The sequence below is a fragment of the Cherax quadricarinatus genome, chromosome 8 (assembly GCF_038502225.1).
Source record: "Cherax quadricarinatus isolate ZL_2023a chromosome 8, ASM3850222v1, whole genome shotgun sequence".
NCBI lineage: Eukaryota > Metazoa > Arthropoda > Malacostraca > Decapoda > Parastacidae > Cherax > Cherax quadricarinatus.
In genome coordinates this window covers 42728899-42754752 of record NC_091299.1, presented here as the reverse complement: position 1 = coordinate 42754752, position 25854 = coordinate 42728899, and the positions used below count along the sequence as shown (strand labels likewise).

General features: G+C 39.7%; 1 protein-coding gene across 2 annotated transcripts in view; it reads right to left on the bottom strand.

The window, feature by feature from the left end:
- FucT6 (alpha-(1,6)-fucosyltransferase 8) overlaps window positions 1-25854 on the bottom strand; it is a 628228-nt gene that overhangs the window by 24996 nt on the left and 577378 nt on the right. For both annotated transcript variants that reach the window (XM_070083038.1, XM_070083039.1), the window contains exons 9-11: window positions 25114-25290; window positions 24792-24942; window positions 5749-5888 (exon numbers count right to left, since the gene is read on the bottom strand). In XM_070083038.1, coding sequence (XP_069939139.1) covers window positions 5749-5888; window positions 24792-24942; window positions 25114-25290 — 468 coding nt within the window. The remainder of the gene's footprint in view (window positions 1-5748; window positions 5889-24791; window positions 24943-25113; window positions 25291-25854) is intronic.

Below are 25854 nucleotides of genomic sequence, written 5' to 3'. Positions count from 1 at the left end.
CCTCACGAACTTCCTCCACACTCACAACTGGCTCTTCCTCACTCCTACAAGATATTATTCCTCCTTGCCCTATACACAAAATCACAACTTCCCTATCTTCATCAACATTTAACAATTCCTCAAAATATTCCCTCCATCTTCCCAATACCTCTAACTCTCCATTTAATAACTCTACTCTCCTATTTTTAACTGACAAATCCATTTGTTCTCTAGGCTTCCTTAACTTGTTAATCTCACTCCAAAACTTTTTCTTATTTTCAACAAAATTTGTTGATAACATCTCACCCACTCTCTCATTTGCTCTCTTTTTACATTGCTTCACCACTCTCTTAACCTCTCCCTTTTTCTCCATATACTCTTCCCTCCTTGCATCACTTCTACTTTGTAAAAACTTCTCATATGCTAACTTTTTCTCCCTTACTAGTCTCTTTACATCGTCATTCCACCAATCGCTCCTCTTCCCTCCCGCACCCACTTTCCTGTAACCATAAACTTCTGCTGAACACTCTAACACTACATTTTTAAACTTACCCCATACCTCTTCGACCTCATTTCCTATGCTCTCATTAGCCCATCTATCCTCCAATAGCTGTTTATATCTTACCCTAACTGCCTCCTCTTTTAGTTTATAAACCTTCACCCCTCTCTTCCCTGATGCTTCTATTCTCCTTGTATCCCATCTACCTTTTACTCTCAGTGTAGCTACAACTAGAAAGTGATCTGATACATCTGTGGCCCCTCTATAAACATGTACATCCTGAAGTCTACTCAACAGTCTTTTATCTACCAATACATAATCCAACAAACTACTGTCATTTCGCCCTACATCATATCTTGTATACTTATTTATCCTCTTTTTCTTAAATTATGTATTACCTATAACTAAACCCCTTTCTATACAAAGTTCAATCAAAGGGCTCCCATTATCATTTACACCTGGCACCCCAAACTTACCTACCACACCCTCTCTAAAAGTTTCTCCTACTTTAGCATTCAGATCCCCTACCACAATGACTCTCTCACTTGGTTCAAAGGCTCCTATACATTCACTTAACATCTCCCAAAATCTCTCTCTCTCTCCTCTACATTCCTCTCTTCTCCAGGTGCATACACTCTTATTATGACCCACTTTTCGCATCCAACCTTTACTTTAATCCACATAATTCTTGAATTTACACATTCACATTCTCTTTTCTCCTTCCATAACTGATCCTTCAACATTACTGCTACCCCTTCCTTTGCTCTAACTCTCTCAGATACTCCAGATTTAATCCCATTTATTTCCCCCCACTGAAACTCCCCTACCCCCTTCAGCTTTGTTTTGCTTAGGGCCAGTACATCCAACTTCTTTTCATTCATAACATCAGCAATCATCTGTTTTTTGCCATCCACACTACATCCACGCACATTCAAGCATCCCAGTTTTATAAAGTTTTTCTTCTCTTTTTTAGTAAATGTCTACAGGAGATGGGGTTACTAGCCCAGTGCTCCCGGCATTTTAATCGCCTCATACGATATGCATGGCTTACGGAGGAAAGATTATTTTCCACTTCCCCATTAGTATTTATTGTAAGAAATCAAGTGCAGTATGTATGGCAGCCAGCCAGACCACCCCACCCACACATACTATTCTATGATATTTAAGCATCTCAGAGTGATAAAATGCATATACAGTTCATTCATTACTTACCTTAAAATATTTGTTGTCTTAATGTAGGGTCAGAGGTGAGTAAAGGAGGTAAAATGAATAAATGAGAGAGAGAGAGAGTGAGTACATGAGGGAGGACAGGCGCAGAGTTATGTAAACAAACCAGGCGAACATAAGTTTTGTAAACAAAGTGTACACGTCTGGTTTGTGTACAAGTTACATTGTGTACAAGTTGTCTCTACATTGATATGGTAGAATAAATAAAGAAGAACACTCCCATTCTCATGTAACACCATTTTTAGAAGAAATGACACTCTGAGTGAAGGCAATGGAAATAAGTCACTCTGTCTGACTTTTTTTGGGTTATCCCAGGTTCTCTACACATATGCTGTTATGTATGATAATCTATGTAACTGTATTTGTGTATACAGCAGGGCCCCGCTTTACGGCGTTTCGCTTTACGGCGTTCCGCTAATACGGACATTTCAAATTATGACCAAAACTCGCTATACGGCTCCCCCCACCTGTCTTTCTAATACGGTCACAGCGGCCCACCGAGTTTGTTTACATTCTCCCTGAGCACATCTCCTTATTATGTCTGGAAACTTTCCAAAATTTCAAGTGTTTTAAAGTTATTGTATATTTTATATGTATTGTACTTGATAAACTTGTGTACACCTGTACCTAAATAAACTTACACACTGTGCTGGCATGTAGGTACACATTAAAATCACTAATAATAATAATAATAATAATAATAATAATAGTAATAATAATAATCTCTTGGGCGCATTAATGTCGCATATTACGTTAATATAGACATTTTCCTTAATCTATCTATGATATTTTTTTCAAAATTATATAAGAAACACATTATGTAACACACAAACATGATACATGCACCCACAGTATAAAAATTTATACAAATATATATGAGATGTTTACCAAACGGTTTGTAGAAGTGTCGGAAGAATTACGTTTTCTCTAGCCCGTCACCTGTTACTAGGGATAACTGTAGAAAAATATTCCTTTCGTATGCCTTCACTTTATAGCTATAATTCTGTACTAACTTGTACACAGTGTAAGAGTATTTGTTTCGTGATTTAATTATTATAATAATAATAAAAATATTATAAGGTAAAAGTTTCACAAACTCTTACAAATGTACATGAATGAACTAAAACTGGACACGTATTAATACTGTCTATTTCGCCTGACCGAGTGATCGTCCACAACCTGTTCAGTTTGTTTGTTTGTTTACGCTGTCTGAGCTCGGTGTATCATTAAATGTTGTATATTACGTTAATATACACATTTTCATTAATCCATCCATGATATTTTTTTCAAAATTATATAATAAACACGATACATAACATAAATACATAACAACATATGTGTAGAGAACCTAGGATAACCCAAAAAAGTCAGAGTGACTTTTACTTCCATTGCCTTCACTCAGAGCATCATTTCTTCTCAAAATGATGTTACATGAGAATGGGAGTGTTCTTCTTTATTTATTCTACCGTATCAATGTAGAGACAACCTGTACACAATGTAACTTGTACACAAACCAGACGTGTACACTGTTTACAAAACTTACCTTCGCCTGGTTTGTTTACATAACTCTGCGCCTGTCCTCTCTCATGCACTCATTCTTTCTCTCTGGTATGGTAGCCTGGCTGACTACCATACATACCACACTTGATTTTTTACAATAAATACTACTCATCTCACCCTATATTTTAAGGTAAGTAATGAGTGAACTGTATATACATTTTATCGCTCTGGGATGCTTAAATATCATAGAATAGTATGTGTGGGTGGGTTGGCCTGGTATGGTAGCCTGGCTGACTACCATACATACCACACTTTATTTTTTACAATAAATACTACTCATCTCACCCTATATTTTAAGGTAAGTAATGAGTGAACTGTATATACATTTTATCGCTCTGGGATGCTTAAATATCATAGAATAGTATGTGTGGGTGGGGTGGCCTGGTATGGTAGCCTGGCTGACTACCATACATACCACATTTGATTTCTTACAATAAACACTGCTTGTCTCACCCTAGATTAAGACTATAAATATTTTAAGGTAAGTAATGAGTGCACTATGTGTGTATTGTACTTTTTTATTGTTTTTTGATGCCTGGTTCTATTGCTAACATAATATATGTTAGTGTAAACTTGTTATCTAGTGTTTGTATGCATTTGTAAGTGGAAAAAAAGGGTGTTCCACTTTACGGCGGTTTCCGCTTTATGGCGGTAGCCTGGAACCTAACCCGCCGTATAAGTGGGGCCCTCCAGTATCTGAATAAACTTACATACGAAAGGAATAATTTTCTACAGTTACCCCCACTAACACATTTTCTCTTATGTTGGACTAGAGAAAATGTTATTCTTGCCGTCACTCGTAATGTATATGTGCAACCATCTGCCCTGGCTTGTAAACAATGCACACTAGCTGAGCTGAGGCGCTCTGGCCAGATAGATGTGTTCGGGACGAATGATGTAAGTCGAGTTCTTTTTTGTAGGTCGGGGAAAATTTTTTATGCTGAAACGCTTCATAAGTTGATTTTATCATTAGATGATGCCTTCATTAGTTGAGGGTCCACTGTATATCCACTCGTTGTATGCAACACAATAACTGCACAAACATTGTTATCATTATAATGTTTACATAACTTGTTTACACAAACCCACACTGCCTTCCATACTCACACCGTCTTCTCCACCACCCACGCTGCATTCCACACTCACACTGTCTTCCCCACCACCCACGCTGCCTTCCCCAACACCCGCACCGTCTTCCCCAACACCCATGCTGGAAATAAGTATATCTGACTCTTTTGGCTTATCCTAGGTTCTCTACACATGCTGCTATGTATGATAATCTATGTAAATGTATTCATGTATACCTGAATAAACTTACTTACACACCATCTTCCCAACCACACACACCATCTTCCCCACCATTTATGCTGTCTTCCCCACTATCCAAGCTGCCTTCCCCACCACCCATGCTGCCTTCCCCAACATCCAAGCTGCCTTCCCTTTTCACTATCTGTTTCTGGTATCCTGGGCATTGCTTTAGGTCACAAACTCCTCAACACCATAAAATTCATCTTCACTGACACTTCCATCTGTGTTAGATCTATCACTTGGGAAGAGAAGAGTCCCAAATTTGCCGGGGAGTGAGATAATTCTTACCGCAAGGCATAGTAAACAAGGACTACTGAAATGGGATTCCAGGACTCGGATATGATCAGTGTTGATGATAGTGATTGGGATTTGGAAGTACTTGATGACAATTTCATAAGCGACAGTGAAGAGGAATATTCTCCAGTGAAGCGTCAATTTATACGACGCTACATGCATTCTGGTAGTGTGCCATATGTTATTCCAAGGGAAAGGAGTACATCTTGGAGTACATCCCATGGCCCTGCACCAGGAACAGATAGTGAAAATGATGATGATATTGCTACAATTGGGATGGATAATATACATGCAGCATCAGATGGTGGTAGTGCCATGCGTCATGTGGCACCAGCAGCACCCCAGGCTGGTAGCCATGCCACTGACTCAGCACATCCACAACAAAGGCCACCCTCAACCAACCACACATCACAACCTGCACAACCACAACCACCTGTCAATATCCAGTACCCACCAGCAGACTACATCCGGGATTGGCAGCAGGGTGCCAATTTTGTTCCCAGTCCCCATCAGTGGATAATGCGTCAATCTGGAGTTTTACGACACTCTGACAGTGGGTTCAAGCCCCACCTGTGGTATGGTTTGTTTGTCACTATGATTTCGTGAGTCAAGTGTTCGGTACTCCACATCAATACAGTAGTGTTAAGTACTTTGCATCACTACAGTAGTGTTAAGTACCCCACATCACTACAATGAACTGTTAAATATTACTCATCACTATACTATTTTACAGTTAATACACTTGAATTTCTAACCCCCATAACTGACTGTAGCCTGCAACTGTTCTTCATTGTCAAAAAACAAGCAAAAAAGTTGTCAAATCAATATTCAAAAATGATAATGTCAACTGAATTATATTATTACAACAATGTCAAATTTACCTTTGTGGTGTGTGAATAAATCGAGCCCTCTGGTTGTGAGCATTCTGGCCACCATAGTAGTATATATCATCTAAGGATCTGTAGTAACTAGAGGCATCTGGATGAATGCTTTGCATTATTTCATATGCTATTCGACATACCTGGAATGAAAATCATATGAAGTACAGGAATCACTAAAAAACTTAACACTTCCCATAATATTGAGTGAAAGAGCCCAACTATTACAGGCAAAAGAAAAACCAAAAGCCAAAAATACTGTATTTAACTTATACAGTGGAACCCTGAGTTTCAGCCACCATGAGTATCGGTGGCTTCGAGTTTAGACCGCTTTTTTCGGCTAAATTTTGTCCCGAGTTTCACACTGTGCCCCATGTTTCAGCCCATGTACCAGACCTGTCTGCCTGCCTGCGCCTGCCCACGCAGGTGTTGTGAGTCAGCCTAGCTGCTTGTTTATCCTTGAGTGAGCATTACCCTGTGCACTCATCCAAACATTTCACAATATAATTCATTGTGTTTTGTGCTTGTTGTTTGAATGCAATTGCTACATAATTAACAATGGGCCCAAAGAAACTTCGAAGCAGCAGCCCTTTGGTTAAGAAAGTGAGAAACACCATAGAAGTGAAGAAATTGTACAAAAATATGAGGCAGTGTGTCACAGTGGTGGAGGCAGTAATTGAGACAGTGGTTGAGACAATGGTTGAGACAGTGGTTGAGGCAGTGTTGGAGGCAGTAGTTGAGGCAGTGATTAGGGAAGTGGTTGGGGCAGTGGTGGAGGCAGTGGTTCAGGGGGATTCCCGTTCCAAACAGTAATAAGTCCTCCCTCTCTCCTCTTCCCTATTTTCCAGACGCCAACAAGAGTTTTCAATAAAGGTACGTAAATGTGATTTTAAATGTTTATTTAAATATTTATCTATTTCATTACTCATTTAAGTACTACAGTATATGTATTTATAACTGTTTTGTGTATGTAAAACTATATTCTTCAAAAAAATGTATTTTTTGTGAATATTTTTGGGGGTCTGGAACAGATTAATTATATTTACATTATTTCTCATGGGAAATATTGCTTCGACCTTAGACCGTTTCGACTTTAGGCCTAGCTCCTGGAACGGATTACGGCCGAAACCCAGGGTTCCATAGTAATTACTAAGAGGACAATATTTTTTTTTTTTTTTAACAAGTCAGCCGTCTCCCACCGAGGCAGGGTGACCCAAAAAGAAAGAAAATCCCCAAAAAGAAAATACTTTCATCATCATTCAACACTTTCACCTCACTCAAACATAATCACTGTTTTTGCAGAGGTGCTCAGAACACAACAATTTAGAAGCATATACGTATAAAGATACACAACATATCCCTCCAAACTGCTAATATCCCGAACCCCTCCTTTAGAGTGCAGGCATTGTACTTCCCATTTCCAGGACTCAAGTCCGGCTATACAAAAATAACCAGTTTCCCTGAATCCCTTCACTAAATATTACCCTGCTCACACTCCAACAGATCGTCAGGTCCCAAATACCATTCGTCTCCATTCACTCCTATAGAACATGCTCATGCATGCTTGCTGGAAGTCCAAGCCCCTCGCCCACAAAACCTCCCTTACCCCTTCCTTCCAACCTTTTCGAGGACGACCCCTACCCCGCCTTCCTTCCCCTACAGATTTATATGCTCTCCATGTCATTCTACTTTGATTCATTCTCTCTAAATGACCAAACCACCTCAACAAACCCTCTTCAGTCCTCTGACTAATACTTTTATTAACTCCACACCTTCTCCTAATTTCCACACTCCGAATTTTCTGCATAATATTTACACCACACATTGCCCTTAGACAGGATATCTCCACTGCCTCCAACTGCCTCCTCACTGCTGCAGTCACAACCCAAGCTTCACACCCACACAAGTGTGTTGGTACTACTATACTTTCATACATTCTTTGCCTCCATAGATAACGTTTTTTTTGTCTCCACATATACCTCAATGCACCACTCACCTTTTTTCCCTCATCAATTCTATGATCAACTCCCAAGTATCTGAAAACATTCACTTCTTCCATAGTCCTCCTCCCCAATTTAATATCCAATTTTTCTTTATCTAAATCATTTGATACCCTCATCACCTTACTCTTTTCTATGTTCACTTTCAACTTTCTACCTTTACATACACCCAAACTCATCCACTAACCTTTGCAATTTTTCTTTAGAATCATCCATAAGCACAGTATCATCAGCAAAAAGCAACTATGTCAATTCCCATGTTGTATTTAATTCCCTATAATTTAATCCCACCCCTCTCCTGAACACCCTAGCATTTACTTCTTTTACAATCCCATCTATATATATATTAAACAACCATAGTGACATTACACATCCCTTTCTAAGACCTACTCTTGCTGGGAAGTAGTCTCCCTCTCTTCTACGCACCCTAACCTGAGCCTCACTATCCTCATAAAAACTCTTAACAGCATTTAGTAACTTACCACCTATTCCATATACTTGCAACATCTGCCACACTGCTCCCCTATCCACTCTATCATATGCCTTTTCTAAATCCATAAATGCAATAAAAACTTCCCTACCTTTATCTAAATACTATTCACATATATGCTACAATGTAAACACTTGATCTACACATCCCCTACCCACTCTGAAACCTCCTTGCTCATCCGCAATCCTACATTCTGTCTTACATCTAATTCTTTCAATTATAACCCTACCGTATACTTTTCCTGGTATACTCGGTAAACTTATTCCTCTATAATTTTTACAATCTCTTTTGCCCCCTTTCCTTTATATAAAGGGACTATACATGCTCTCTGCCAATCCCTAGGTACCTTCCCCTCTTTCATACATTTCTTTCTTCTTTCAACACACCAGCCGTATCCCACCGAGGCAGGGTGGCCCAAAAGGAAAAACAAAAGTTTCTCCTTTTACATTTAGTAATATATACAGGAGAAGGGGTTACTAGCCTCTTGCTCCCGGCATTTTAGTCGCCTCTTACAACACGCATGGCTTACGGAGGAAGAATTCTGTTCCACTTCCCCATGGAGGTAAGAGGAAATAAACAAGAACAAGAACTAGAAAGAAAATAGAAGAAAACCCAAAGGGGTGTGTGTATATATATGCTTGTACATGTATGTGTAGTGTGACCTAAGTGTAAGTAGAAGTAGCAAGATGTACCTGAAATCTTGCATGTTTATGAAACAGAAAAAAGGACACCAGCAATCCTACCATCATGTAAAACAATTACAGGCTTTCGTTTTACACTCACTTGGCAGGATGGTAGTACCTTCCTGGGCAGGTGCTGTCTACCAACCTACTACCTACAATATATATACAGGTCTCCCTCAACATTCGCGTTTTCAACTTTCGCGGGCTTCACACATTTGCGTATTCCCAACTGCCAAATTTCCAGCCTCCAAATTCCCAACCGCCAAATCATATTTAAGTTTCCCGCCACCTGTGAGTCCCTACTACCGTCCCTCTGACCTCTGCAACTGGCAGCCAGCCCTCCCACCAGTGTGGCGAGTGTTTTGTTTGTTCATTATTTGCTATTAAACTACAGTATAAATAATGTAAACCCATTCATGACTGCATATTGGAATGGCTATTTGGACAGGTATTGGACGGTGACATCATGTGTTTACTCTTGAACACAGCAAATAATCAAACATTTCTGCTACTGCTAATAATAACAATAGTAATAATAATAATAATAAATGCGATAGAATTGAAGAAGGAAATTGTACAAAAACGCAAGGGAGTGGTTGACACATCGTCAGTGTGGCTTTGTTTATGCTGGAGTGAACATTAGTCTCTGTGCCCTTCCAAACATTTCACAATAATTCATTGTGTTTGGTGCTTGTAGATTGAGTGCGACTGGAGTGGTAGAGGAAGTGGTTGAGGAAGTGGTTGAGGCAGTAGGTGAGGCAGTGGGTGAGGCAGTGGGTGAGGCAGTAGGTGAGGCAGTGGGCGAGGCAGTGGGTGAGACAGCGGTTGAGGCAGTGGGTGAGGCAGTGGGCGAGGCAGCAGTTGAGGCAGTGGGCGAGGCAGCAGTTGAGGCAATGGGTGAGGCAGTGGGTGAGACAGCGGTTGAGGCAGTGGTTGAGGCAGTGGGTGAGGCAGTGGTATTTAACCCCTTCAGGGTCCAAGGCCCAAATCTGAGGTGGTGCCCCAGTGTCCAAGAATTTAAAAAAAAAAAAATTGTTATTTTTTCTTATGAAATGGTAGAGAATCTTTTTGTGAAGGTAATAAAACAAAAAGTACGAAATTTGATGGAAAATTGATGAAATTATGCTCTTGCGAATTTTAATGTGTCAGCGATATTTACGAATCGGCGATTTTGCCGACTTTGACTCCCATTTTAGGCTAATTACATTATTCCAGTCAACCAAATTCTTAGCTATTTCACTAGTATTACTTCGACTCTATCGATTGAGCACAAGAAATCGCTAAGTCAACTGTTTCAACTACAAATTAGTGATCAGAAATTGTTAATTTGGCCAATTTAACACAAAGTTCAAAATATTCCAATTTCAAAATAGGGTCCAGAATAAACAGTGTAGGTATTCCTGGAACTAAACTAACATTTCCTCTGTTCATTAGTTACGTTTTGAGGCTTTACAAATAAATTCCATTTTGATTTTTTATTCAAATAATGAATTTTTATTCACACCAAAAAATAGAAGATTTACTCTTATGCAATACTGTAATAATTGTATAAATATCATCACCATATTTGTGAATGCATATTAGACCCACCAGCTGGCATGTATTAGACGTGTGAGGTCGTTTGTTTACTCTTGAATATCGGCAAAAATTTAACATTTCTGCTACTTTGAGCTCAGTTTCAAGCCATTTCCAGTGCTAAAACCAATCAAAATCATCTCCGTTTCTGTAATATGTCTTCCATTCTATCAAATGAGACAAAGAAACCGCAAATACATCTATAAAAAACATACGAAAAAACACTGCGAAGTTGCTGTTTTAATCGAAAAATCATGATTTCAGTTTTTTTTCTCTCATTATACACAGTGTGCTGCAGGATCTGTTTTATGTGGTGCACACATACCACATAGATGTATTCTCTCATATCTAGGCCCAAATGTACCACTCACAGTTTATCAGAGTGAGCTGAGCTCATGACGTAGATCTACGGTTTGGACCCTGAATGTAAAGCCCTAGATCTACGGGACGGACCTTGAAAGGGGTTAATAACATACATATTAATAATAATAATAAATGTTAATAATATGTATTATTATTATTTATAACATGGTTTCTTTTTCTGTCTCATAAACACGCTAGATAACAGGGATACCTTGTTACTCCTACTTGCACTTTGGTCACACTTCACAGACATGCACATGCATATATATATACATACATCTAGGTTTTTCTCCTTTTTCTAAATAGCCCTTGTTCTTCTTTATTTCTTCTATTGTCCATGGGGAAGTAGAAAAGAATCTTTCCTTCGTAAGCCATACGTGTCGTATGAGGCGACTAAAATGCCGGGAGCAATGGGCTAGTAACCCCTTCTCCTGTAGACATTTACTAAAAAAGAGAAGAAGAAAAACTTTATAAAACTGGGATGCTTGAATGCACATGGATGTAGTGCGGATGACAAGAAACAGATGATTGCTGACGTTATGAATGAAAAGAAGTTGGATGTCCTGGCCCTAAGCGAAACAAAGCTGAAGGGGGTAGGGGAGTTTCGGTGGGGGGAAATAAATGGGATTAAATCTGGAGTATCTGAGAGAGTTAGAGCAAAGGAAGGGGTAGCAGTAATGTTGAAGGATCAGTTATGGAAGGAGAAAAGATAATATGAATGTGTAAATTCAAGAATTATGTGGATTAAAGTAAAGGTTGGATGTGAAAAATGGGTCATAATAAGCGTGTATGCACCTGGAGAAGAGAGGAATGAAGAGAGAGAGAGATTTTGGGAGATGTTAAGTAAATGTATAGGAGCCTTTGAACCAAGTGAGAGAGTAATTGTGGTAGGGGACCTGAATGCTAAAGTAGGAGAAACTTTTAGAAAGGGTGTGGTAGGTAAGTTTGGGGTGCCAGGTGTAAATGATAATGGGAGCCCTTTGATTGAACTTTGTATAGTTATAGGTAATACATATTTTAAGAAAAAGAGGATAAATAAGTATACGAGATATGATGTAGGGCGAAATGACAGTAGTTTGTTGGATTATGTATTGGTAGATAAAAGACTGTTGAGTAGACTTCAGGATGTACATGTTAATAGAGGGGCCACAGATATATCAGATCACTTTCTAGTTGTAGCTACACTGAGAGTAAAAGGTAGATGGGATACAAGGAGAATAGAAGCATCAGGGAAGAAAGAGGTGAATGTTTATAAACTAAAAGAGGAGGCAGTTAGGGTAAGATATAAACAGCTATTGGAGGATAGATGGGCTAATGAGAGCATAGGCAATGAGGTCGAAGAGGTATGGGGTAGGCTTAAAAATGTAGTGTTAGAGTGTTCAGCAGAAGTTTGTGGTTACAGGAAAGTGGGTGCGGGAGGGAAGAGGAGCGATTGGTGGAATGATGATGTAGAGACAGTAGTAAGGGAGAAAAAGTTAGCATATGAGAAGTTTTTACAAAGTAGAAGTGATGCAAGGAGGGAAGAGTATATGGAGAAAAAGAGAGAGGTTAAGAGAGTGGTGAAGCAATGTAAAAAGAGAGCAAATGAGAGAGTGGGTGAGATGTTATCAACAAATTTTGTTGAAAATAAGAAAAAGTTTTGGAGTGAGATTAACAAGTTAAGGAAGCCTAGAGAACAAATGGATTTGTCAGTTAAAAATAGGAGAGGAGAGTTATTAAATGGAGAGTTAGAGGTATTGGGAAGATGGAGGGAATATTTTGAGGAATTGTTAAATGTTGATGAAGATAGGGAAGCTGTGATTTTGTGTATAGGGCAAGGAGGAATAACATCTTGGAGGAGTGAGGAAGAGCCAGTTGTGAGTGTAGGGGAAGTTTGTGAGGCAGTAGGTAAAATGAAAGGGGGTAAGGCAGCCGGGATTGATGGGATAAAGATAGAAATGTTAAAAGCAGGTGGGGATATAGTTTTGGAGTGGTTGGTGCAATAATTTAATAAATGTATGGAAGAGGGTAAGGTACCTAGGGATTGGCAGAGAGCATGCATAGTTCCTTTGTATAAAGGCAAAGGGGACAAAACAGAGTGCAAAAATTATAGGGGGATAAGTCTGTAGAGTATACCTGGTAAAGTGTATGGTAGAGTTATTATTGAAAGAATTAAGAGTAAGTGAACAGTATTTAGATAAGGCTAAAGAGGTCTTTGTGGCATTTATGGATTTGGAAAAGGCATATGACAGGGTGGATAGGGGGGCAATGTGGCAGATGTTGCAAGTGTATGGTGTAGGAGGTAGGTTACTGAAAGCAGTGAAGAGTTTTTACGAGGATAGTGAGGCTCAAGTTAGAGTATGTAGGAAAGAGGGAAATTTTTTCCCAGTAAAAGTAGGCCTTAGACAAGGATGTGTGATGTCACCGTGGTTGTTTAATATATTTATAGATGGGGTTGTAAGAGAAGTAAATGTGAGGGTCTTGGCAAGAGGCGTGGAGTTAAAAGATAAAGAATCCCACACAAAGTGGGAGTTGTCACAGCTGCTCTTTGCTGATGACACTGTGCTCTTGGGAGATTCTGAAGAGAAGTTGCAGAGATTGGTGGATGAATTTGGTAGGGTGCGCAAAAGAAGAAAATTAAAGGTGAATACAGGAAAGAGTAAGGTTATGAGGATAACAAAAAGATTAGATGATGAAAGATTGGATATCAGATTGGAGGGAGAGAGTATGGAGGAGGTGAACGTATTCAGATATTTGGGAGTGGACGTGTCAGCGGATGGGTCTATGAAAGATGAGGTGAATCATAGAATTGATGAGGGAAAAAGAGTGAGTGGTGCACTTAGGAGTCTGTGGAGACAAAGAACTTTGTCCTTGGAGGCAAAGAGGGGAATGTATGAGAGTATAGTTTTACCAATGCTCTTATATGGGTGTGAAGCGTGGGTGATGAATGTTGCAGCGAGGAGAAGGCTGGAGGCAGTGGAGATGTCATGTCTGAGGGCAATGTGTGGTGTGAATATAATGCAGAGAATTCATAGTTTGGAAGTTAGGAAGAGGTGCGGGATTACCAAAACTGTTGTCCAGAGGGCTGAGGAAGGGTTGTTGAGGTGGTTCGGACATGTAGAGAGAATGGAGCGAAATAGAATGACTTCAAGAGTGTATCAGTCTGTAGTGGAAGGAAGGCGGGGTAGGGGTCGGCCTAGGAAAGGTTGGAGGGAGGGGGTAAAGGAGGTTTTGTGTGCGAGGGGCTTGGACTTCCAGGAGGCATGCGTGAGCGTGTTTGATAGGAGTGAATGGAGACAAACGGTTTTTAATACTTGACGTGCTGTTGGAGTGTGAGCAAAGTAACATTTATGAAGGGATTCAGGGAAACCGGCAGGCCGGACTTGAGTCCTGGAGATGGGAAGTACAGTGCCTGCACTCTGAAGGAGGGGTGTTAATGTTGCAGTTTAAAAACTGTAGTGTAAAGCACCCTTCTGGCAAGACAGTGATGTAGTGAATGATGGTGAAAGTTTTTCTTTTTCGGGCCACCCTGCCGTGGTGGGAATCGGCCAGTGTGATAATAAAAAAAAAAAAATACGAGTAAGACGGAGAATAGGATAGCAGATGAACAAGGAGGGTTTAGGAAAGGTAGGGGGTGTGTGGACCAGGTGTTTAGAGTGAAACATATAAGTGAACAGTATTTAGATAAGGCTAAAGAGGTCTTTGTGGCATTTAGGGATTTGGAAAAGGCGTATGACAGGGGGGTGGATAGGGGAGCAATGTGGCAGATGTTGCAGGTGTATGGTGTAGGAGGTAGGTTACTGAAAGCAGTGAAGAGCTTTTACGAGGATAGTGAGGCTCAAGTTAGAGTATGTAGGAAAGAGGGAAATTATTTCCCAGAAAAAGTAGGCCTTAGACAAGGATGTGTGATGTCACCATGGTTGTTTAATATATTTATAGATGAGGTTGTAAGAGAAGTAAATGCGAGGGTCTTGGCAAGAGGTGTGGAGTTAAAAGATAAAGAATCACACATAAAGTGGGAGTTGTCACAGTTGCTCTTTGCTGATGACACCGTGCTCTTGGGAGATTCTGAAGAGAAGTTGCAGAGATTGGTGGATGAATTTGGTAGGGTGTGCAAAATTAGAAAATTAAAAGTGAATACAGGAAAAAGTAAGGTTATGAGGATAACAAAAAGATTAGGTGATGAAAGATTGGATATCAGATTGGAGGGAGAGAGTATGGAGGAAGTGAATGTATTCAGATATTTGGGAGTGGACGTGTCGGCGGATGGGTCTATGAAAGATGAGGTGAATCATAGAATTGATGAGGGGAAAAGGGTGAGTGGTGTACTTAGGAGTCTGTGGAGACAAAGAACTTTGTCCTTGGAGGCAAAGAGAGGAATGTATGAGAGTATAGTTTTACCAACGCTCTGATATGGGTGTGAAGCATGGGTGATGAATGTTGCAGCGAGGAGAAGGCTGGAGGCAGTGGAGATGTCATGTCTGAGGGCAATGTGTGGTGTGAATATAATGCAGAGAATTCGTAGTTTGGAAGTTAGGAGGAGGTGCAGGATTACCAAAACTGTTGTCCAGAGGGCTGAGGAAGGGTTGTTGAGGTGGTTTGGACATGTAGAGAGAATGGAGCGAAACAGAGTGACTTCAAGAGTGTATCAGTCTGTAGTGGAAGGAAGGCAGGGTAGGGGTCGGCCTAGGAAAGGTTGGAGGGAGGGGGTAAAGGAGGTTTTGTGTGCGAGGGGCTTGGACTTCCAGGAGGCATGCGTGAGCGTGTTTGATAGGAGTGAATGGAGACAAATGGTTTTTAATACTTGACATGCTGTTGGAGTGTGAGCAAAGTAACATTTATGAAGGGGTTCAGGGAAACCGGCAGGCCGGACTTGAGTCCTGGAGATGGGAAGTACAGTGCCTGCACTCTGAAGGAGGGGTGTTAATGTTGCAGTTTAAAAACTGTAGTGTAAAGCACCCTTCTGGCAAGACAGTGACGGAGTGAATGATGGTGAAAGTTTTTCTTTTTCGGGCCACCCTGCCTTGGTGGGAATCGGCCAGTGTGATAATAAAAAAAAATAAATATTAAATACCACTGCCTCAACTGCTGCCTCCACCATTGCCTCAACCGCTGCCTCAACCCCTGCCTAAACCGCTGCCTCTACCAGCGCCTCAACTGCTGCCTCAACCACTGCCTCACCCACTGCCTCACCCACTGCCTAACCCACTGCCTCAACCACTTCCTCAACCACTGCCTCTACCACTCCAGTTGCACTCAATCTACAAGCACCAAACACAGTGAATTATTGTGAAATGTTTGGAAGAGCATGGAGACTAATGCTCACTCCAGCATAAACAAAGCCACACTGACGATGTGTCAACCACTCCCTCGCATTTTTGTACAATTTCCTTCTTCAGTTCTATCGCATTTATTATTATTATTATTGTTATTATTAGAAGCAGCAGAAATGTTTGATTATTTGCTGTGTTCAAGAGTAAACACATGATGTCACCGTCCAATACCTGTCCAAATAGCTATTCCAATATGCAGTCATGAATGTGTTTACACCTAGGTAGTAGGTTGGTAAACAGCAACCGCCCAGGGAGGTACTACCGTCCTGCCAGTTGAGTGTACAACGAAAACCTGTAATTGTTTTACATGTTGGTAGGATTGCTGGTGTCTTCTGTCTGTCTCATAAATATGCAAGATTTCAGGTATGTCTTGCTACCTCTACTTGCACTTAGGTCACACTACACATACATGTACAAGCATATATATACACACCCCTCTGGGTATTCTTCTATTTTCTTTCTAGTTCTTGTTCTTGTTTGTTTCCTCTTATCTCCATGGGGAAGTGGAACAGAATTCTTCCTCCGTAAGCCATGTGTGTTGTAAGAGGCAACTAAAATGCCGGGAGCAAGGGACTAGTAACCACTTCTCCTGTATATATTACTAAATGTAAAAGGAGAAACTTTCGTTTTTCTTTTTGGGCCACCCCGCCTCAGTGGGATACGGCCAGTGCGTTGAAAGAAAGATAGATATACATAGATAAAGAAAAATTAGATATCAAATTGGGGAGGAGGAGTATGGAAGAAGTGAATGTTTTCAGATACTTGGGAGTTGACGTGTCGGCGGATGGATTTATGAAGGATGAGGTTAATCATAGAATTGATGAGGGAAAAAAGGTGAGTGGTGCGTTGAGGTATATGTGGAGTCAAAAAACATTATCTATGGAGGCAAAGAAGGGAATGTAAGAAAGTATAGTAGTACCAACACTCTTATATGGGTGTGAAGCTTGGGTGGTAAATGCAGCAGCGAGGAGAGGGTTGGAGGCAGTGGAGATGTCCTGTTTAAGGGCAATGTGTAGTGTAAATATTATGCAGAAAATTCGGAGTGTGGAAATTAGGAAAAGGTGTGGAGTTAATAAAAGTATTAGTCAGAGGGCAGAAGAGGGGTTGAGGTGGTTTGGTCATTTAGAGAGAATGGATCAAAGTAGAATGACATGGAAAGCATATAAATCTATAGGGGAAGGAAGGCGGGGTAGGGGTCGTCGTCGAAAGGGTTGGAGAGAGGGGGTAAAGGAGGTTTTGTGGGCAAGGGGCTTGGACTTCCAGCAAGCGTGCGTGAGCGTGTTAGATAGGAGTGAATGGAGACGAATGGTACTTGGGACCTGACGATCTGTTGGAGTGTGAGCAGGGTAATATTTAGTGAAGGGATTCAGGGAAACCGGTTATTTTCATATAGTCGGACTTGAGTCCTGGAAATGGGAAGTACAATGCCTGCACTTTAAAGGACGGGTTTGGGATATTGGCAGTTTGGAGGGATATGTTGTGTATCTTTATATGTGTATGCTTCTAAACTGTTGTATTCTGAGCACCTCTGCAAAAACAGTGATAATGTGCGAGTGTGGTGAAAGTGTTGAATTATTGAAAGTATTTTCTTTTTGGAGATTTTCTTTCTTTTTTGGGTCACCCTGCCTCAGTGGGAGACGGCCGACTTGTTGAAAAAAAAAAAAAATACATATATGATGAAGAAAGGGAAGCTGTGATTTCGTGTATAGGGCAAGGAAGAATAACATCTTGTAGGAGTGAGGAAGAGCCAGTTGTGAGTGTGGGGGAAGTTCATGAGGCAGTAGGTAAAATGAAAGGGGGTAAGGCAGCTGGGATTGATGGGATAAAGATAGAAATGTTAAAAGCAGGTGGGAATATAGTTTTGGAGTGGTTGGTGCTATTATTTAATAAATGTATGGAAGAGGGTAAGGTACCTAAGGATTGGAAGAGAGCATGCATAGTTCCTTTGTATAAAGGCAAAGGGTGCAAAAGAGAGTGCAAAAATTATAGGGGGATAAGTCTGTTGAGTATACCTGGTAAAGTGTATGGTAGAGTTATTATTGAAAGAATTAAGAGTAAGACGGAGAATAGGATAGCAGATGAACAAGGAGGCTTTAGGAAAGGTAGGGGGTGTGTGGACCAGGTGTTTACAGTGAAACATATAAGTGAACAGTATTTAGATAAGGCTAAAGAGGTTTTTGTGGCATTTATGGATTTGGAAAAGGCGTATGACAGGATGGATAGGGGGGCAATGTGGCAGATGATGCAGATGTATGGTATAGGAGGTAGGTTACTGAAAGCAGTGAAGAGTTTTTACGAGGATAGTGAGGCTCAAGTTAGAGTATGTAGGAAAGAGGGAGAATATTTCCCAGTAAAAGTAGGCCTTAGACAAGGATATGTGATGTCACCGTGGTTGTTCAATATACAGTGGACCCTCGACCAACGATGGCATCGATTAACGATAAATCCAACCAGCGATACATTTTAATGCAAAAATTTTGCCTCGACTAGCGCTAAAAAACTCGACCAACACTATTCGTTCAGTCTGAGACGCGTCCACTTCTGGCCAGTGTTTACAAGCCAGCCTGCCACCGCGGTTGCTTCCAAGCATACAATCGGAACATTTCATATTATCACAGCCTTTTTAGTGATTGCACCTGCAAAATAAGTCACCATGGGCCCCAAGAAAGCTTCTAGTGCCAACCTTTCAGCAATAAGGGTGAGAATTACTATGGATATGAAGAAAGAGATCACTGCTAAGTATGAAAGTGGAGTGCGTGTCTCCGAGCTGGCCAGGTTGTACACATAACCCCAATCAACCATCGCTACTATTGTGGCGAAGAAAACGGCAATCAAGGAAGCTGTTCTTGCCAAAGGTGCAACTATGTTTTCGAAACTGAGATCGCAAGTGATAGAAGATGTTGAGAGACTGTTATTGGTATGGATAAACGAAAAACAGATAGCAGGAGATAGCATTTCTCAAGCGATCATATGTGAAAAGGCTAGGAAGTTGCATGAGGATTTAATTAGAAAAATGCCACCAACTAATGGTGATGTGAGTGAATTTAAGGCCAGCAAAGGTTGGTTTGAGAGATTTAAGAATCGTAGTGGCATACATAGTGTGATAAGGCATGGTGAGGCTGCCAGTTTGGACCAAAAAACAGCTGAAAAGTATGTGCAGGAATTCAAGGAGTACATAGACAGTGAAGAATTGAAACCTGAACAAGTGTTTAATTGTGACACTGACAATGTTGTGAAACACTTTAGGAATGTCATAAAGGAACAGGAGGTACAGGCGTCTATGGACAGATATGTTGTGCGACAGAGGTCCAGTGACTCAAGCTGGTCCTAGTGGCATTAAAAGAAGAAGGGAAGTAACCCCAAAAAAGGACTTGCCACCTCAAGCCCTAATGGAAGGGGATTCCCCTTCTAAAAATTAACAACATCAACACTCTCCCCTCCTCCCATCCTATCAGTCATCACCAGATCTTCAATAAAGGTAAGTGTCATGTAACTGTGCATGTCTTCTTCAGTTTGTGTGTATTAAAATTAATATTTCATGTGGTAAAACAATTTTTTTTCAATACTTTTGGGTGTCTTGCAAGGATTAATTTGATTTCCATTATTTCTTAAGGGGAAAACTAACTCGACTAACGATAATTTTGATTAATGATGAGCTCTCGGAATGGATTAATATCGCTGGTTGAGGGTCCACTGTATTCATAGATGGGGTTGTAAGAGAAGTAAATGCGAGGGTCTTGGCAAGAGGTGTGGAGTTAAAAGATAAAGAATCACACAAAGTGGGAGTTGTCACAGTTGCTCTTTGCTAAATAACAAAAAAAAAGGCACAATACCGTGACTGGAACGATACACAAATAACCCGCACATAAAAAAAGAGTCCAAGTCGGACTGAAACGTCTTTTATGTGCAGGTTATTTGTGTATTAATGCTCTTTGCTGATGACACTGTGCTCTTGGGTGATTCTGAAGAGAAGTTGCAGAGGTTGGTTGATGAATTTGGTAGGGTATGCAAAAGAAGAAAATTGAAAGTGAATACAGGAAAGAGTAAGGTTATGAGGATAACAAAAAGATTAGGTGATGAAAGATTGGATATCAGATTGGAGGGAGAGAGTATTGAGGAGGTGAATGTATTCAGATATTTGGGAGTGGACGTGTCAGCGGATGGGTCTATGAAAGATGAGGTGAATCATAGAATTGATGAGGAGAAAAGGGCGAGTGGTGCACTTAGGAGTCTGTGGAGACAAAGAACTTTGTCCTTGGAAGCAAAGAGGAGAATGTATGAGAGTATAGTTTTACCAACGCTCCTGTATGGGTGTGAAGCATGAGTGATGAATGTTGCAGCGAGGAGAAGGCTAGAGGCAGCGGAGATGTCATGTCCGAGGGCAATGTGTGGTGTGAATGTAATGCAGAGAATTCGTAGTTTGGAAGATAGGAGGAGGTGCGGGATTGCCAAAACTGTTGTCCAGAGGGCTGAGGAATGGTTGTTGAGGTGGTTCAGACATGTAGAGAGAATGGAGTGAAACAGATTGACTTCAAGAGTGTATCAGTCTGTAGTGGAAGGAAGGCGGGGTAGGGGTCGGCCTAGGAAAGGTTGGAGGGAGGGGGTAAAGGAGGTTTTGTGTGTGAGGGGCTTGGACTTCCAGCGGGCATGCGTGAGCGTGTTTGATAGGAGTGAATGGAGACAAATGGTTTTTAATACTTGACGTGCTGTTGGAGTGAGAGCAAAGTAACATTTATGAAGGGATTCAGGGAAACCGGCAGGCCGGACTTGAGTCCTGGAGATGGGAAGTACAGTGCCTGCACTCTGAAGGAGGGGTGTTAATGTTGCAGTTTAAAAACTGTAGTGTAAAGCACCCTTCTGGCAAGACAGTGATGGAGAGAATGATGGTGAAAGTTTTTCTTTTTCGGGCCACCCTGCCTTGGTGGGAATCGGCCAGTGTGTTAATAAAAAAAAAAACATATATACATACATACATACATACAATAGTGACTTGATCACACCAACTTCTCATAAGTATCCAGTAGAAACAGGAGGATATACTAGCATGGGAGATGGAAGTAAAAGTGGACAGTAGCACCAGTTAACCCTTTGACTGTCGCGGCCATATATATACGTCTTACAAGGTACCGTGTTTGACGTATATATACTCATAAATTCTAGCGGCTTCAAATCAAGGAGAAAGCTGGTAGGCCCACATGTGAGAGAATGGGTCTGTATGGTCAGTGTGCACCATATAAAAAAAATCCTGGAGCACGCAGTGCATAATGAGAAAAAAAAAACTCCGACCATTTTTTAATTAAAATGCAGACTTTGTGGTCTATTTTCGTATAGTATTTATGGTTGTATTCTCGTTTTCTTGGTCTCGTTTGATAGAATGGAAAACATATTATAGAAATAGAGGTGTTTTTGATTGATTTTACTATAAAAAGAACCTGGAAATGGAGCTCAAATTAGAGGAATGTTTGATTTTTGCTGATGTTCAAAAGTAAACAAATGATGTCATTGTCCAATAAATGTCCAACTAGCCATTCTAATATGCAGTCATGAATGGGTTGATGTTATTTATACAATTATTACAGTATTGCAGTAGTCTCCATAATAGTAAATCTTCTATTTTTTGTTTGAATAAAAATTCAAAATAGAAAGCAAGAGTAATATCAGAGGGGCCTGGAGACATGACTGATGAACAAAGAAAATGTTATTTTAGAGCCAGGAATGTCTGCAGTGTTCATTCTGGACCTTATTTTGAAATTGCCATATTTTTTAATTTTCATGAAATTAGCCAAATTGCAAATTTCTGACCACATTATTGGGTAGTTGAAATTGGTAAATAGGCAGTTTCTTGTACTTAATCAATAGAAAAAGCAGAGTTCTAAATAAATAGCTATGAGTTTGGTCGACTGGAACAATGGAATTGGCTGAAAATAGGGCTCAAAGTGGGCGAAATCGCCGATTTGCAAATATCGCCGAGGTCGCAAACTTCGCGAGAGCATAATTCCGTCAGTTTTCCATCAAATTTCGTTTTTTTTTTTTTGGCGTCATTACAATCGGGAAAAGATTCTCTATCATTTCATAAGATTTTTTTTTTTTTTTTCGAAATTTTGCGACACCAGGAGACACCTCAGGATTGGGGGTTGTGACAGTCAAGGGATTAATATTCAGTGTTCTAAATTTTGAAATGCTGTAACAGTCTGGGAAGGTTGACAGTCTACCTGCACAGTATTTAACCCTTTGAGGGTCCGTCCCGTAGATCTACGGCTTTACGTTCAGGGTCCAAACCGTAGATCTACGTCATGAGCTCGGCTCACTCTGATAAACTGTGACTGGTACATTTGGGCCTAGATATGAGAGAATACATCTATGTGGTATGTGTGCACCACATAAAACAGATCCTGCAGCACGCTGTGTATAATGAGAGAAAAAAACTGAAATCATGATTTTTCGATTAAAATAGCGACTTTGCAGTGTTTTTTCGTATGTTTTTTATAGTTCTATTTGCGATTTCTTGGTCTCATTTGATAGAATGGAAGACATATTACAGAAATAGTGATGATTTTGATTGGTTTTAGCACTGGAAATGGCTTGAAACTGAGCTCAAAGTAGCAGAAATGTTAAATTTTTGCCGATATTCAAGAGTAAACAAACGACCTCACACGTCTAATACACGCCAGCTGGTGGGTCTAATATGCATTCACAAATATGGTGATGATATTTATACAATTATTACAGTATTGCATAACAGTAAATCTTCTATTTTTTGGTGTGAATAAAAATTCATTATGTGAATAAAAAATCAAAATGGAATTTATTTGTAAAGCCTCAAAACATAACTAATGAACAGAGGAAATGTTAGTTTAGTTCCAGGAATACCTACATTGTTTATTTTGGACCCTATTTTGAAATTGGAATATTTTGAACTTTGTGTTAAATTGGCCAAATTAACAATTTCCGATCACTTTAATTTGTAGTTGAAACAGTTGACTTGGCGATTTCTTGTGCTCAATCGATAGAATAGAAGTAATACTAGTGAAATAGCTAAGAATTTGGTTGACTGGAATAATGTAATTGGCCTAAAATGGGAGTCAAAGTCGACAAAATCGCCGATTCGTAAATATCGCTGACACATCAAAATTCGCGAGAGCATAATTTCGTAAATTTTCCATCAAATTTCATACTTTTTGTTTTATTACCTTCACAAAAAGATTCTCTACCATTTCATAAGAAAAAATAACAAATTTTTTTTTTTAAATTCTTGGACACTGGGGCACCACTTCAGATTTGGGCCTTGGACCCTGAAGGGGTTAAAGAGGCACTTTTTGGAAAACCATCAACACAAAGAAGTTTAATTATATAAGTTCTCAGAAAAAGTGACTAGAAAACAAGACACCCACATTCTTCTTTTCAAGTTTCCTGAACTACAAACTATAATATTTCCTACTTATATATTGTAGCTTAACCCTTTCAGGGTCCGTCCCGTAGATCTACGGCTTTACGTTCAGGGTCCAAACCGTAGATCTACGTCATGAGCTCAGCTCACTCTGATAAACTGTGAGTGGTACATTTGGGCCTAGATATGAGAGAATACATCTATGTGGTATGTGTGCACCACATAAAACAGATCCTGCAGCACACTGTGTATAATGAGAGAAAAAAAATGAAATCATGATTTTTCGATTAAAACAGCAACTTTGCAGTGTTTTTTCGTATGTTTTTTATAGTTGTATTTGCGATTTCTTGGTCTCATTTGATAGAATGGAAGACATATTACAGAAATAGAGATGATTTTGATTGGTTTTAGCATTGGAAATGGCTTGAAACTGAGCTCAAAGTAGCGGAAATGTTAAATTTTTGCCGATATTCAAGAGTAAACAAACGACCTCACACGTCTAATACACGCCAGCTGGTGGGTCTAATATACATTCACAAATATGGTGATGATATTTATACAATTATTACAGTATTGCATAACAGTAAATCTTCTATTTTTTGGTGTGAATAAAAATTCATTATGTGAATAAAAAATCAAAATGGAATTTATTTGTAAAGCCTCAAAACATAACTAATGAACAGAGGAAATGTTAGTTTAGTGCCAGGAATGCCTACATTGTTCATTCTGGACCCTATTTTGAAATTGGAATATTTTGAACTTTGTGTTAAATTGGCCAAATTAACAATTTCCGATCACTTTATTTTGTAGTTGAAACAGTTGACTTGGCGATTTCTTGTGCTCAATCGATAGAATAGAAGTTATACTAGTGAAATAGCTAAGAATTTGGTTGACTGTAATAATGTAATTGGCCTAAAATGGGAGTCAAAGTCGGCAAAATCGCCGATTCGTAAATATCGCTGACACATCAAAATTCACGAGAGCATAATTTCGTCAATTTTCCACCAAATTTCGTACTTTTTGTTTTATTACCTTCACAAAAAGATTCTCTACGATTTCATAAGAAAAAATAACAAATTTTTTTTTTTTGAAAATTCTTGGACACTGGTGCGTGACTCCAGATTTGGGCCTTGGACCCTGAAAGGGTTAAAGTGAACATAATTTCAAGATGTACATTAAAATTACAATTAAAACTCTAATTATATCATAGTATATGTTATTCCGAGGTCTTCTTACCTGCGAAGAGAACGTGCATACAAGATAATCTGTAAGTGAGAGGAAGTGTACATCAGCAATGATGCCCTTGAGTGATGCATCTGTGTATCGTGTTGCTACAGCTGCAGTGCGAGCAATGTTCGGGTCCCCAATGAAGGTATAATCTGGATACCTGTTTGTAAGTAAACACACAGACTTTCTAGATATCATTAATTGAGAGAATATTTGCAAAGTAATCTTTTGGGCACTAGTGGAGAGCAAATAACAATTCACATAACTAATAAGCTGTATTATGATTTTCAACATCATCCTATGTCCTAATTTTACTTGTCTTAAGACGTACTTCCTCTGGGCCTCTGAAATAACAGTTGGATCATCAGATGCTAAATAGACCCTCTTCACTACAGTTGCTTGACGCAAATTGAGGGCTGCATAATAATTCTCGACGTGACTCATATATTCTTCAATGGCATGAAATGCTGCTTCTGTTCCAACCTTATCAGTTCTTCGAACATGTACTCTGAAAGATGAAGATCTTTAATTATTGATCACTTGATAAATACCAGAATTTGTAAACAGACTTCTTAATGCTATATGTACATTCAGATTTGCTGACATAATACAGTATTTCCACGTATCTGCCCAAAATACCCTGGCATGATAGTGGCTATCTTTGTACTTAGCAAACCAAAATTGTAACCTTTACAAAGAAATAAACCTTTATCTTTTTATTTTATGTGTATAAATTTAAACTTCATAGAAAACTGAGGCATATTTCTTTTTTCTGCTTATATTTTAAAAGTAACCTAGGTAGTAGTTTGGTAGACAGCAACATCCCAGGGAGGTACTACCCTACTACCAAGTGAGTGTGAAGCGGTAACCTGTAATTGTTGTACATGATGGTAGGATTGCTGGTGTCTTTTTCTGTCTTGGAAATGTGCAAGATTTCAGGTATGCCTTGCTAATTCTACTTACGATAGGTCACACTACACTCACATGTACAAGCATATACAGTAGGGCCCCGCTTTACGGCGTTTCGCTTTACGGTGTTCCGCTAATACGGTCATTTCAAATTATGACCAAA